Genomic DNA, 15930 nt, shown 5'->3' on the forward strand with positions numbered 1-15930 from the left:
CCAATGAATCTGGGAAATCTGGATGTTCTTCTGTGTTTCCTTTTCAATATATGATAACATATTAAAAGATAAAATAATTGACTGTAGTATGGAGGTAAATAACAGAATGTAACAGTAAAATGCATATACCATGAGTCTGATAAGGTTTAACAGAGTCAGAGAATAATTTATGTTGGAAAAGATCTCTTGTCCCACTCAAAGTAGTGCAAGAAGTGCCAACTTAATTTATCTTAATTTCAAGTGCCAACTTATATTCATGTAATCAGGCTTTATCCTGTCAAGTTTTTGCAAGGATGGAGATTCCTCTAGGCTAGTGTTTGACTACCTCCATTGTGAGCAGTTGTTTTTTCAAAATAGTTGAACATAGACGTAAATGAAAAAAAGTGAACAAGAAATGTGTTCTTCAAAAGTTGGGTAATCTCTAGAGGAAGTCTTTTAAACTTAATCTGATGAAAACGGTGAAGTTAATAAAATGCACCTTGGTAGTTTCGTGAGGCTGCATAATGCCCCAAGTGGGTATAAATCTAAAACTAATGCACAAAAGAAGGGATAATTCCATGTGATGCTTTGAATAAATTTGTTTGGATGCATTTTGTCAGAACTGAAAACAAGGTGATATCAGTATGAAACAATCATGAATTCAGAATGAAACTGGAACTGCTCATAAATTCCTAAGAAACTTGGTGGTTTCCTTTAAGCACAGTCACTTCTGACATAGCTTGAATAGGAACATGAGCTGCTTTATTCAACAGCAGTTTTAAACTGGTTGTGAGAGCCAGATGGATAGCTGCTGCTGCCATGCAAACAGGATACAGCTCTTCTACATTCTGAAAATCTTAACTGTTATTTGAAACTTATTCTCCCAATGGTTGCATAAAGATCCTATGTGAGTATAATGCTGCTAAAATACCAATCTAAATTTACTCTATTTCTAGCTGATGAACTGCAGATTTTGCTTAATGCTCCCAATATTTACTTAAATCGATCTTATTTTTAAATGATTTGCAAAGAGTGAATTCTGAGCCAGATGCTGAGTACCAGATCGTAAATAGATTCATATAAATTCAGACTCTGGGGAAGGAAAAGTTTCAGGAACTGAGCCTGAGTCTCTAACTCAGTCTTCTTCTGACATAGATGATGGCAGAATAGGAGTGCTAGCAATCCTCTACAGCTTTTTGACTGGGATGTTGCTGTTTGTAAATCTTTCTTTCTGAAATTCATTGGAAAGCTGCAAAGAGAAAACATAACTATGCATATATTTGTGTCTGCATGTTCCTGGTTACTTTCTTTTTATTGGTATTAACCTATTAAATGTGTGGCTGCTTTGATTGTGCAGTAAGCACAGAATTCTGCCTTGTGCATTTCCAGGAAAATCTGTAGATGTGGGAGATCACACTGAAGTGTTAGCCTGTACTGTCCAGCACTACTGCTAATAACTGAGAAGTACACGATACACAGCTGCATTAGTTTAAATGTTGCTAATGACATTTTCTATAACAAAGAGAATGTATGGAGGAAAATAAAATGAGGTTTTATTAGTACAGCCATATTTGACATTGAATGAAAAGAAATGAAAGATACAACAACTAATGGTTGTCGCTTGTATTGCAATTGTTGTTGTAATTGTAGTTAGGTGCATTTTAAACCATGAAGGGAGAGTGAAAATTAAAAGTGAGGGAGAGAAAAAAGGAATTGAGAAATGGTATTGTTTCACCTGAAAGCTGAAGTGAGATGGAAGAGTAGGCTGAAATGATGGAAAGAGGCAGCTGTTGGCAATGTGAACATCAGAGGTGAAGCAGTGGGCTCAGCTGTAGCATAGTGAGGTGGACAATAAGTGCAGCAGCAGAGAACAGACAACAGGTGAGACTGTGCGTTGGTGCTGTTGCAGACAAGGAGGGCAGAAGTCTGTGTCCTCAGGACCTACTGAGATAGTACTGAGAAAATATTTGAACAAACATTAGTTTTTATTAATTTCATACCTAACTCTTTTTCTTAAATGACAACCCTGAAATGAAAATGAAGTAATATTGTTCTGCTTGAAAGATGTAGACACAGTTTATATGAGGTTGGTTTTTACCTTATTTTTTCACACACAGTTTTAGATCTTTTGAGAAAACAAATGAACTAACAAACCAAAAACATACACAAAAACTGGATTCTTCACCAAATGGGGAAAAAAAGTACAGCCATTTCATGACTAGGTTGAAAAGGTGGTGCCTTTTTGAAGATGTGGAAGGCTGGAAGGTTCTGATTCTTCTAGGAAGGAGCATGATACACACAAGTTTCAGTTACAGAGAAACACAAACAGTGTCTGGGCCTCAGTAGATTTATGCAGTAGATTTATGATTTATTTAACCTATGACCTGTGTAAAAATATATACTGTTTTTCAACAAAATTAGTTATCATCCTTTTCAAGAAGGAAGCTCTGAATTACTTCAAAACAAACTAGTGCAGTCATGCGAAGTACAATCACATGAGCCTGGTGTTGCTCATTCAGAGCTTCCTTCTGCCTGAATGCACCCTAGGGGGGTTAAACATTAACAACACTTGATTCTTCTGCTACTCAGACTTGTCTTTCTGTGGTGTTTATAGAGGACATTGCATTGTGCTTTGTTCAACCCGAACTTTTGCAGAACAAAAATACAAAGGATATAAAAGAAGAAAGAATAGGGTAAGCTGAGTTGATCTTTGCAGTATTATATAAGCTGAGTTGACCTCTGCAGTATTATGGAGTATGTCAGCAGCAGAGCAAAAGTTTTAAATGCAGGAGTGAACATCTCTATACCAAGATTTCTGCTTCAACTCTACAACAAAGCCCATATGCTCAGAATTTCCCAGCACTCTGCAGACCACCTGCAGTACCTTATTTGTTAAAGCTTATTTGCTGACAGTCTGTGTGGAGCTGAACTGGCTGTGTGGGTGATCCCTCCAGCTGTGGAGTACCACATCCCTGCTTCCCTCCAGAGCTCCAGCAGTGTGCCTGTGCCATTCCCTCTGCAACCAAAGCACTGCAAGTACTACCAGTGTGCTAGATTGGCCTGCCAGGAAATACCTGTATGCAGTACTTGCTTGACTTCAGAAGTAGCAAGTAACCTTAGTCTTTTCATTTTTCAGACAGAAACTATTATTCTGAGCTATTTCTCTGAACTTCTATGTATTTTTGACTTCTTCTTAAATCCTGAAGAGAGCCTGGAAACTTGTTAAAAGTTTTCCAGTAGTTCTGGTTATTCTAGTAAAAGACATGCTCTTGGTCTATAACACTCTTCTTTCCTTAGTGTTGCTAAACATCACAAAAGCTGAAATGATATTTCCAGGAAATGATAGTGTATTATTTTCTTTAGACTGTAAGGGCACTAAATCACTGACTGTATTCCTGGTTGTATGTGATTACTGGACAGCATAAAATAGATTCTGTCCTTCCCAGGGTCCTTTATTATCCTCCTTACGGTAGCAAGGACAGCAATTACGAGGAGTGCTACGATCATGTGAGCCAGGTACTGCTTATGCTCAGCTTCCTTCTGGCTGAACAGAGTCCAGGGAAATTCATGTTAAATACACCTTGATTCTTCTAGCCGTCAGCAGTGCCAGAAAGTCTTGTGATGAAGTCTTATAGTGAGATGCTCCTTTTATCTAAGAAAATCACTACGATCTTTTAGACAAATGGGTGAAGGGAACAAGACTGAATTCACAGTTCATGCTGCTAAGAGGTAGGTTTCAGTCTTTATTACTAATGAGCACACTGCAAAGATCTCTGGGCAACCTTTTCTGGATGCTCTTGCTTGGGCAGGGGGATTGGACCAGATGTCCTTCAGATGTACCTTCCAACCTCAATCACTCTGTGATACTTTAAAATGCTCTTTGCTTACCAAGCTTCTTGCAGATTCTTCAGTGTTGGCAACAAAGTTGGAATTCTTGCTAACCAAGGGTGAACTTCTGATTAGACTGGTGCCAAACTCATCCATTCTGACAGAATGGATGGTTGGTACATCCAGCTCAGATAAAGGCACCTACCAGTTGCTGGTAGACATCTGCTTATGGGACTGTGTCAGGATGCCTGGCACAGCTACATTACTGATTTGCATGAGTAGATTGCACTAAGGTAGTGCAGCAGGTAGATACCTACTAATGCAGTCAATGAAATTATGAAACATGGCTTCCAGTGCAGATACTTGTTGATCTCTGTATGGCTTTACATTCAATGTTACAAACAAAAACATAATTCTGTTTGAGTTTTTCCAAATATCGATGGTTAAGTGTCATGCTCTTTTTACACTAATACATCTCATCTGGCAAGACAAATTTTATTTGATATTTAATAATTACTTAATTTAATTTAATATTATTTAATTTAATAATCTCTATCCTTTGGGCCTTGAATTATGTATTTCCTTATTTTTGTTCTATCTATCTTTTACTCTCAGTAATATATATATATGTATATTTATTTATTTCTAAAGTACATTTTAAACACCAGATCTGTGCTCTTCATTTTCAATATATAAAAGAGAGTAGATTCACCTCAAGTACCTCACATGAGGCTAAGACAAGGATCTAAATGTAAGAGTAAGATACTATTCCATTCTTCATTCACTTCTTCCTATGTTCATCTGCTTCTAGATAGGTAGCATGGATTAGTGAGAAGGCAACTGAGGATGGTATGTTTCCTGGTAGTACTAAATGTAGTGACTATATTTAGTGAAATTTACTAGTTAATTTACTAGTGAAATTTAGCCCACCCATGTGAACAGTGAGGGATCTTTGTTTCTGCATTCAAGAAATGGAGATACTAATGCTAATATTATTTATTAGTTACATTTTCACACAGCTAAAATAATCGGGATTTCTCACATCTAGTATCATCTTCATCAGTTCTCTGAAAAAAGTAATTTGCTTTCATTTACATTTAATAAACTTGCTTACTGTAGCTGCAGTAATATCACCTTTGTGTTATCAAAATATTAAGGTCTCAGTTTCCAAGAAATGTCTCTTTATTTTGGCTGCTAACCTTGATAAAACCTTGAACCTGACTTTCTGAGGCACCAAGAGCCCAAAGATGTGAGCACTCACATCTCAGAGCCTAAATGTTTCCAGCTGAGTCACAAACAGGGAAGTAAAATCTAAAATCCTCTGCAGTAAGTCTAGCTCTAGGGAAGTCTAAAATTGTTCCTTCTCTGCTTTTCTTCCTTATATTTACTTCTGGATCTCTTTCACTGATTTGTTTCAGACTATGACAGTGAGGTTGATTGGTTCAAACAAACTCTTCCTTCATGGATTCACAGACTCACAGAATGTCCTGGCTTGAAATGGACATTTGAGGATCGAGCTCAGTTTCTGACTCCCTACAGAACCACTAAAAATCCAAACTCTGTGTCAGGGAGCACTGAACAAATACTTCTTGATCTCCATCAGCATGGCCACTGCCCCAGAGAGTCTGTCTTATGCCCACCACCCTCTAGTGAAGAACCTTTTCCTAACATATCCGACCCTCCCCTGACAGCTCCATGCTGTTCCCTCAGGCCGTGCCACTGTCACCAGAGAGCAGAGCTCAGCGCTGCCCCACCACATCCCTCATGAGGAGCTGTAGGAGCCATGAGGCCTCTCCTCAGCCTGCTCTGCTCTGGGCTGAACAAACCCAGTGCCCTCAGCTGCTCCTCATATACCTTGCTCTCCAGACTCTTCAACATCTTCATAGCCAGTAGTTTTACATCCTTCTTATACTGTGGTGACCACTGAATACAGTGCTCAAGGTGAGGCCACTCAGCACAGAGCAGAGCTGGACAACTCCTCATCTTGTACTGCAGCAATGCTGGGCATTAGAGCTGTAGCCATTAAACCTGCTAATTCCCAAAGAGCAGATCTGTTATCTCATTCATTTAGCAGAAAATGTTGTCCCTTGGTTTTATTGTTTGTTTTTCCCTTAATTATGCTGATCCATATATAGAAGTATAAGCAATACTTTCCACATTACTGGAACAGGAAGATAGTAACCCTTAAATTGGACTTTCTCCTGCATTACTTAAGGGCTGATGGTTCACTGCCAGTAATGCAAGGTACTTTATACATGTCAGGAACTGCTGTGTGTTAAGTGAAAGTAGCACCCAGCCCCAGAATCTGAAGCAAGGTTATTCTACCCCACTCTGATATTTCCAGTACCTCATTTTTTTAGTGCCAAGTATATGCCAGTTGTGAGGTTAAAGGACTCAGGTAATAAACTCATATAATAGGTCTACACAAAATAAATAAATAAATAAATAAATAATATAAATATATATATATATATATATATATATATACATATATATATATATATATGGAAAAAGGAGCTGAATCAAAATAAGGGTCCGTGACCTGAACAGGTGTTAGTGATCTCTGTAAGCTAGATCAGGTGTTAGCACAGACAGTAACAAAAACAATCTGGTTCTGCATTTTTATAAATCTCTCTGGCATGTAAAAAACAAAAACAACTGAAATTGTTTCTGTTATTTATGGGTGCAGAGCTGCTGTAAAAATTCTGCCCTGTCAGGTTTCTTAAGACTGCAAGCTACACATCTTGAAAGCGTCAAGGATAAAGTTGTAGAAATATTTTCTCTCCTTTCACTGCCAGAGCTCAGTGGTTCATATTCTGTGTACAAATATGGGTTGTTTGATCCAGGATTTCCCTTGTTTCTAGGGGTATTCTAGTATTGCTTTGGATTTGTTTTTGCTTCATAGCTGTGATAGATTCTGAAGGCTTGAAAGGCTTTTAGGGACAGCATTCTAGTACACCACTCGAGCAGAAGATAGCTGTTGTAAGTTAAGTTGCAATTCTTTTATTTCAGATCAACCTGAGAAAATGCTCCAAATCCTGGCAATGCTGTTGCTGGAAATGCAGCTCTGTGTGGTTTCAGGTGAGAGGAAGTGAACTGTGTTTCACTCTCATCATTAGGACAAATGTAACAATACTGCTATGTTCTTAGGATGTGGTTTGCAGCATCTCACAATGAGTACTTACTTCCCCAAACAGCTGGTGATGTCTGGAGCCTCTGCCCTGAAATGTCTTACAGAAGGCATTGTCTAAGCACTGAGCATGAGGACGGGTGTCCATCACTTTCCACCATAGTTCTTCCTGAAAGCACTGTGGGTTGACAGCAGAGGTGGCCTGAATTACCAGGCATGACTATGAGAGAGAGAACAACCACAAGCCAATTGTAAACTAGAACAATCTTAGTGATTGAAGTAAAACCATGTGTATCCCTCTCTCCATTCCCTAGAAGGAGCAGCTTGGTTAAAAGGGGGTCATAGCAGCAGAAAAATGAGTGAGGAGCATGGCATACAACATTGCAATAGGTCTGTGGCCACTGTGCTCAAAGGAATTTGCAGGAAATATATTCCTTATTTAAATAATACCAGGTCAGTGAAATCATATATTCTAAAAAAATAAAGAATTTTTACATATAATAGATACAACAAATGGGAAGAGATTTGCATTTTTTCATATTATTTGTCTCTCCAGATGTATTCAAATGAATAAACAAACACTGCGAATAGGAACTGAAAATTTCCCTGCAAGCATTTAACAAACAGTCACGGTTTTCTAATTTTTGCTGTATTTTGATAACTCTGTGACAAAGCGCATAAAAGAACATAAGAAGAAATCATGAACAGTTGTGTTAACTTCTCTTTTGAATATTGCTGTAAATGTTTTCAAGTGCTTCTGAATTAAAAATAGCAACGTATGGGAAGTCCACTAAAGAAGGAAGTAACAAGGTTTATGGAATCATCCATCATAAAAAGCTTTCCTTTGTCAAGTATGCTTTAAACTGGTATAGTATTCATAACAATGTTCCAAAACTTTCAAAGTTGGTGAATGCCTAAGATTGTTTTGACATACTTACCATAATAATTCTGTGTATTTCTGTGTTTACTTGGGATGAAAGATACTCACGTGGTCCAGGCATGTGGAAGACTGCAGCTGCTGTACAGCAATTCTTGCCAGCTGCACATACTTATTTAGTGCCAACACGTGTGTTTCACAGGCATTACACTGGAGTTTCACTTTTTAAAGGACAACAAAATTAGCTTTAGTATTTCCATATTCCTTTTGCTTTTACAAGAACCTTAGGACATATAAGATACAATTGTGGTTTTGGAATAGTACTGCCCGTGTAATCACTGACTCAAATTTGAGCTATTAAAAAAAATAAAAATAATTAAAAAAATATAAAAAATTGCTTGTCTTGTCCTTATCACTCAGATTCTGTAAGCAATACAAAATAGAGATGATTTTCCATAGGTACTACTGACATGCATGGTAAAAATGCTAGTGTGAACAGGAAAAAGACGCTTAAAACCTGGAGTTAAGCTAATAACTGTATGTCTGACTACATGAAAACTGTTTGACCAAGCTCAAAGAAAATCAGAAAGCATTTCAGCACAGCAAATAACAGTTGTTTTCTTTTCCTACCTTAGCTTTATTCACAGTTGAAGTTCCTCAGCAGCTATATGTTGCAGAGTATGGGAGTAATGTGACCATGGAATGCAGATTCCCTGTGAATGGCTCATTGAACCGGGGACTCCTGAGTGTTGTCTGGGAGCATAAGAAGCAAGGTCAGCTGGAATCAAGAGATGTGTATGCACTCCACAATGGGAAAGCACACCTTTCATCCCAACATCGTGATTACTTGGGAAGAGCAGCACTGTTAGACAGTGAATTGAAATCAGGACGAGCAATCCTTGAAATTACCAGTGTCAAGATCACAGATGCGGGATCTTACCTTTGTCTCATTGAGTACCAAGGTGCTGACTACAAGTACATTACTTTGGAAGTAAAAGGTCAGTGGCTAAAGGAATATGAGTATTTGTTTATTGGGTTATCTTAACTGAATTCATACAGACAAGTAGGAATTTATGAACTGATAGGAATTAATGGATAAATCTCTTACCAAGCCCCTGTGCTCAAGCCCCCAGGAGTACTGGAGCAGTAGTCTCACTGCAGTCTGTTCCAGTTCAATGGCAGCTGAGTTTCTCTGGAGTTCACTCCATCTTCTCCCAGCATCCTCTTCTGTGGAACCCTCCTTCCCCATCACCTGTCCTTTTGATTCACTTCTGGCTGTTCCTAAGCATTTCTTTGATGTGTTCTAATTTACTGATGAGCCCTCCTGTAATTATTCAGGATGCTGAGAATTGCCCCAGTGTCCACAGCTCACTGAACACAGATGCGATTTTCTCAGTTTATCAGAGCCAAGTGGGCATCAGTAATAGATGCATACATGACTGGAGAGCATGGCAGAACAGTCCTTAGAAAGACCTCTGGTGTTTCCCATTAATTGTTGCATGCCTGTGTGATACAAGGCAGCATTCATTTCACATTTAGACATTTGAATAATGAACTTTGTCAAATGCAAAAATGATCACAGTCATTTTTAAAGACCACTTTGGTACCTCTGACCCTTTCCTATGAAAATTCTAGGCTCTTTTCCTTCTAAATACCAAGAAAATACCACAACTGTTTATAAAGTATGGTAACACAATTAAAAAAAAAATAAAAAAAAAATAAAAAAATCTTGAAGCAGCCTGAGTTATTTCTCTTGCAATATAGCTACTATTTTTTGTATTTGAGATGAGACCACATAAGATTTCACTTCTTTCCTCTGTACTGATGAATTCAGTGTTAACTACTGTCTTGGACAGAGTAATAATGTAAGCTCTGACACTGTGGGCCTCAGAAGGATTGAACAAACACTACTGAGTTGTTCTACAAAACTTCCTTCATCAAATAAGCATACTTCAGATAAAGCCACAGACAATAAGGGGAAAGTGGTAAATGGCATAATGACTGAAAATGACTTAACTTCACCTGTTCTTACACAGCTTCCTACAAGACAATAAACATAGAGAAAAGAAAATGGAATGAAGATAAATTTGCTTTTGTATGCCAATCAGAAGGCTTTCCTCTGGCAGAAGTATTCTGGCAAAATGAAAAGAACCTCAGTCTCAGCGTGCCTGTGAATACTACCTACACACTGACTGCAGATGGCCTCTACAATGTCACCAGCATCCTGACAATCAACCAAAACATGAATGAGAATTACAGCTGCGTATTCTGGAATAAAGAACTGAATGAAAATACTTCAGCTTACATTTACTCTTTAGGTTCATATCAACTTGAACTTCTATATAAGAGAGATGACAGAAAGAGAGAGCTAGAGGGGAGAAAATAATAAGGTCCTTTAGTACATACATTTTGTCCTATTATCCATCACCAGAACTTCAATCTAGAAAGCAATGTAATAGCTTCTTTCTCTGGAAAGAATCAAGTCAGTGTTATTAATGTCTCTGAAGCCAAGGCTAACTCACACCCCAAAAAGCCAATCTGTCATTTTCTAGTGTATTTTAATTTCAGAGCAGCTCCCAACATTTTGCTGCCAGTATGGCTGAAATTCTTCTGGGGTATTCATGGGTATGTTTCCTGATATTGAATTCTAATTAATTGTTCTTATAAAATAAAGATAAATTGCAGTATTGGTTGCTCAAATGGCATGAAAATGGGAAAGCTGACACATGTATTGTAAAGATTATTAAAGTAATATTGCAGAATAAAAAATTCACAGAGTGTAAGATAAAACTCTGATAAATGTTAAGAGTCTTAAGTTCAGTCAGAGACAGACTTTGGAGAATCAGGACTGGAAGTTCATAAACTTGCCTGCTTTCTAAGTCACAAATTTACTTTTCCTCTTTTTTTTTTTTTCTTTTTTTTTTTTTTTTTTTTTTTTTTTTTTTTTCCTTCTTTTTGTGTGTTCTGTGTTGTTTTTCTTTGACAGCTTTAATGAGTACACAGTATGGCGGACAAAAGCCCCTGATCTTATTTACCATCGCCACATGTGTGATAGTACTGGTCCTTCCCTCTGCATTAATAATCCTTCAGAAGAGAAAATCATTCAAGAATCGCTGTGCTAAAAAAGGTACATTTGACTTTGGAGAGTGGATTTTTCTCTTACTACATTTTCCTGTGAGCTATGTATTTGAAAGCTTAATAACCCTAGGCATGCTTAAATGATTCAGTCACATTTTCTTCCTAGAGGAACTCTATCTAAAATGATATGCTGCTGTGTTTGAGTTGGACTTTCTTCTTCTCACCTTTTACTTAGGTGAGCAGGTGTTTGAGTGTACATTTTCTATGACTATCAATTGTTCACTAAAGGACATAAGTAAGTTTTGGCCTGGATAAGGAGAGCTGTAAAAGCATACCTTGTCGGTACTTTTTTCCATTCATAGTAACAGATTAACAAATTTGGTCACCTTGGAGCCCTTGTGTTGCCGTCATTTTTGGCTACAAAGTCACTGTATCTACAAGATTTGACATAAAACTTCCATTTACAGCAATGAATTAAAAGCAGTCTAGTTGAAATGTCATGTTTTTCTAGTACTTTGCTGGACTATTATATATAAAGCTTATTTCCTGGCTTGAAAATGCAATACTCATACATGCAAATGGGCTTTAATTCTAGTCTTGTCCATTATATGAGAAGACTCCAATAAACTCAGACAAATAGAATTGCAACAAAATAAGTTTGAGTCAAGTTTGGTTACTAAGGTCTTTAGAATTTGATTAAAAATGTATAAATGGAAAGAACTGTAGAGAAGTCTGTCTATTTGGTATGAATTAATGTTTAAAGCTTACATGTGTTTAAAGCCCTATTTAATGCAAAGGTTTGTTGAATAGTACTGTTTCTTCCAGAATTCAAAGTGTTTAAGTTAAATTTGTTTACATTTTCTTTAACAGACAGGAAAGGAAAATTGAGATCTACTGTGACAGATGAGAACAGTAAGTCATTATTTTTTAATGTTGATGCTTTTCCCTCCTAAAGAGGGGAGCTTTGTAAGAGTTGTGTAAATCTGCAGGTGGCAACTTAAACATTGCTACATCAAAATAGAGGCTACTTTGAATTTAATTTGAACTTTTCTTAAATATCCTAACTATCTAGTGCCTATAATAATCTCTAAAAACCACAAATCCAACCTTACAACTTTCTCACATGCTATATAGGAATTAATGAATATTTGTTCCCTTTCACTGAGATGCAGGAAGCTTGCATGTAAATCTATGTCTCTGCACTCGTGTACACTGACTGCAGTTTTTCTAGCCTCATCTGAGTAGGATACACGGGGAAAGCTGGTTGTTTTAGAAAGCTTGCAGCTTTTCATCACAATTGCTTGTTGTATTTTTGACTCAGTGCACATATTTTAGCAGTTAAAAAAAAAAAAAGACACCTCATTTCTCTGGAGCATTAGATGGTCCATCAAGATTCTTCTCATCTAATGAGTATATAACATTCCTAGGCATCTAGAAATTGTTACATTGAGAAATGAATGTGATGCCTAAAGGCATGAGGATGCTCAATGCAGCATCCAAACGTTTCTTGAACACTCCCATGGTCGGTGACTCTACCGCCTCCCTGGGCAGTGCATTCCAATGCCTGACTACCCTTTCTGAGAAGAAATACTTCCTAATGTCCAGCCTGAACCTCCCCTGTCGCAGCTTGAAACCATTCCCTCTAGTTTTATCACTAATTACACAAGAGAAGAGGCCAACCCGCAGCTCACCACAACCTCCCTTCAGGAAGTTATAGAGAGCTATAAGGTCTCCCCTGAGCCTCCTCTTCTCCAGGCTGAACAATCCCAGTTCCCTCAGCCGCTCCTCATAAGGCCTGTGCTCCAGACCCCTCACCAGCTTCGTAGCCCTCCTCTGAACATGTTCCAGGGCCTCAATGTCTTTCTTGCAGTGAGGGGCCCAAAACTGAACACAGTACTCAAGGTGCGGCCACACCAATGCTGAGTACAGGGGGACAATTACCTCCCTGTTCCTGCTAGTAACACTGTTTTTGATGCAAGCCAGGATGCCGTTGGCCTTCTTGGCCACCCGGGCACACTGTCGGCTCATGTTCAGCCGTGCATCAATCAGTACTCCCAGGTCCATTTCCTCAACACAGTCCTCCAGCCACTCCGCCCCAAGCCTATAGCACTGCCTGGGGTTGTTGTGGCCAAAGTGCAGGACCCGGCATTTGGTCTTGTTAAACCTCATCCCGTCGGCTTCGGCCCTACATACATATAAATCACGTTTGCTACCTAAAAACAGAAGTCTCATAGATTAATGCATTGTTAGGAGAGAAGCTGTGGTCAGCACCAGGTATGGTGATACTGAGTAGAGGTGCCATTCCTTGGTGCTCAATTAGCCTACTGAGGCCAGCCCTGAGGTGTACTCCAGGAAGACGACCAACTCTCCCACTGCATAGAGCAAAACTGTGACACTGCTGGTGGAGGGCCTGAGGAAATAACACAGAGCAGTTTCTAGAGCCAGAGACAATTTGGGCATTTCCAACGACAACATTTACTGGAGAAGCCACCTTTGTTTCCCACTACTAGAAAAAAAAAATGCATCAGAAAGTCACTTCCGTAGCAGAAATAAAACCTGGGGATTGGGGGGGCGGGGGGGGATTGAGATCTTCACTGATCTCACTTCACCTCAGATCTCAGTGTGTGCCACTCACCAGCATCACTAGATACCACTTGTGAGATGACACTTTCACCTGTCACAAATCATAACTTACTGAAGTTAAGAGCCCTTTCTCATTTTGTGCGTGGTGGTGTGAAACTTCTGTGGAGCTATGCCACATGCAAATGAATGAAAGCTGAAACCAAGCAGCTCTGGTGCATGTCTGGACACAATTCCAGTGCACGTTGTATGAGCATAGTCAGGCTTCCCCTGACTTTTTGTATTCCTGTTGTAGGATTTTTTTTATTTTATTTTATTTTTTATTTTTTGCTGTGTAGGCAGTAGCCTCCTCTTTGCACTTACTGAAATGAAGAAATTAAATGAGCGGTAGCTGCTTTTTGTGGTTTTGTTTTACTTCTTCATTTTAATGACCAAAAATCTTTGTCATATGACTTACTGCATGTTGCACAAACATTGTATTTTTAAGAAACACTGGAAAGAACCTTTATTCCATGATGAGTATGTAGTTTAAGCCACAGACACTTTACCAGAGAGCCTTGGAAATGACCCCCATGGCCCTGGTTACAGGAACAAGGATTGTTCATGTTATCATTTTAACTTGCAGCTTGAGCTGAGGATGCAGAACATTCTACCTCATCACTGAAGTCCCATTTCTGCAAACATCTCTTCAGCAGTACAAATTTTACTAACAAGCCTTCTCATGGATGCTATCCAACCTGATTTCAGTTTTGTTATTTCATTTGCATGGGATTGCCTTCCTCTAATGAGGTTGCAGCAGGATGTCATGAAGTTAATGTCAGCCTTAATGACCCTCTGTACTTCAGTATACCCAGAAAAGCTCACATGTAACAAAGATGGGACTCTCAGTGTTTGCCCCAAGGCTGCTAAAATCAAGTGATTGTCGTATATTTTTAAAATAATGCTATTCCTTTTTCTTTCTCTAAGGAGACCACGATAACACTCAGAGACCTTATACTTGTCAACTGTCACATATTCTGGAGACAGCAGGAATGTGAGCCTGTGAAAATTCATCATCTCACATACAGCAATTTGCACTTTTAAAATGTGTTTTAGGGGACTTCAGAGAAAAGCTACCACACCGGTTTCAGATGAACAGATGAACTCATGTGGATTTGTTGGCACTAGAGCAATGGACAGCTGCACTTCTTCAGATACAGTATCTTGAAGTTACAAAGAATTATGCTGTCATTCAATGTGGTTTGCCACTGCGAGAAGGTTTTCTCCAGTTCTTTTGATTCACTTTATTCTAGAGGTTACTGTGGCTCTATGAAATTTAGTTCAAGAAGTACTTTTATTAACTGCTACAGTCTCGAGAATGTTGCTTGGATTCAAAAATCCTGAGGGAATCTGAATAAAAGCTGTATATGCTGCCCTATGTCATCTAGACATCTTTCATGTGGAGAGTGTTACATGATGGTATTTCCAAACTTTCCAACCTATTAAACTGGAAATTACCACAAGTACCCACCAGCACTTCACTAATGAGAGATCAAAGTTAAAGTACAGCCAGAACCAAAACCAAAAACAACAAAATAACAAAAACAAACAGACAAACGAACAAAAAAAACCCACCTTAAATCAGTTCTATATCAGAGAAAAAAATGTTAATGCACAGTCTCTGTAAAACAAAGATAAGGAGTTTTTCATTTGAGATTATTACTCAGCATAATTTTTGGGAGAGGAATTTAGAAGAAAAGTGAAAATGTTGTTCAGACAGATTTATCTGATTATGTTTAGATGGTAATTTTAACATTTTTCATTGGAAGAGATGAGTTTTTTTTATATTCCAGGCACACAATTGTTTTACTTCCCATTATAGTAATGCCTAAAAATGTTCTTGGGCACAGTTTCCACAGTGCCAATTCTGAAAACCACACAGCAGGAAGCAATGTTTTGCTTCTTAAGTAGCTATCAAAGGGTGAATCACAGACACTTGGATTTGGCATATTATCTTCAAAGACCACTGCCTCTGGTGAGTTGTCTTTTCTCCAAAGACAGACAGACACAGAATGACAGAATCAGAGAACGACTTGGACTGGAAGTGACCTTAAACATCATCTAGTTCAAATTCCTGTGGTAGGCCGGGTTGGCCCCCACTAGATCAAGCTGCCCGTAGGACCAGCAGACACTGAATACTCCAGGAATGGGACATTCACAACTTCTCTGGGCAGCTTGTCCTTCTAGTGCCTCACCACTAGCTGAGTGAAAAATTTCCCCCCAGTATCTAACCTACATTTCCCCTGGACATGAAGCTGCTGGCCATAACCCTCTGTCTATGACCACCTCACCAGTTATTTATCCACCAAACAGTTCACCCTTCAAATCCATATCTCTCCAGTTTAGAGATAAGGGTGTAAGGTGGGAAATATAACAAGAATAAAACATCACATATAACATGTTACATACTATATACTAG

At 38.5% G+C, this 15930-nt stretch overlaps 1 protein-coding gene across 1 annotated transcript; it reads left to right on the plus strand.

The window, feature by feature from the left end:
- The first annotated feature begins 780 nt into the window (after positions 1-780).
- Positions 781-14596, plus strand: LOC140264424 (programmed cell death 1 ligand 2-like). The gene is made up of 7 exons (XM_072360185.1): positions 781-886; positions 6820-6888; positions 8450-8812; positions 9851-10132; positions 10801-10941; positions 11763-11804; positions 14439-14596. Exons 2-7 carry the CDS (start codon positions 6834-6836, stop codon positions 14507-14509), a joined length of 954 nt encoding a protein of 317 aa, XP_072216286.1. The 5' UTR covers positions 781-886; positions 6820-6833; the 3' UTR covers positions 14510-14596.
- The last annotated feature ends 1334 nt before the right edge of the window (positions 14597-15930 follow it).

Source organism: Excalfactoria chinensis, chromosome Z (genome assembly GCF_039878825.1).
Source record: "Excalfactoria chinensis isolate bCotChi1 chromosome Z, bCotChi1.hap2, whole genome shotgun sequence".
In the NCBI taxonomy this organism is placed as follows: Eukaryota; Metazoa; Chordata; class Aves; order Galliformes; family Phasianidae; genus Excalfactoria; species Excalfactoria chinensis.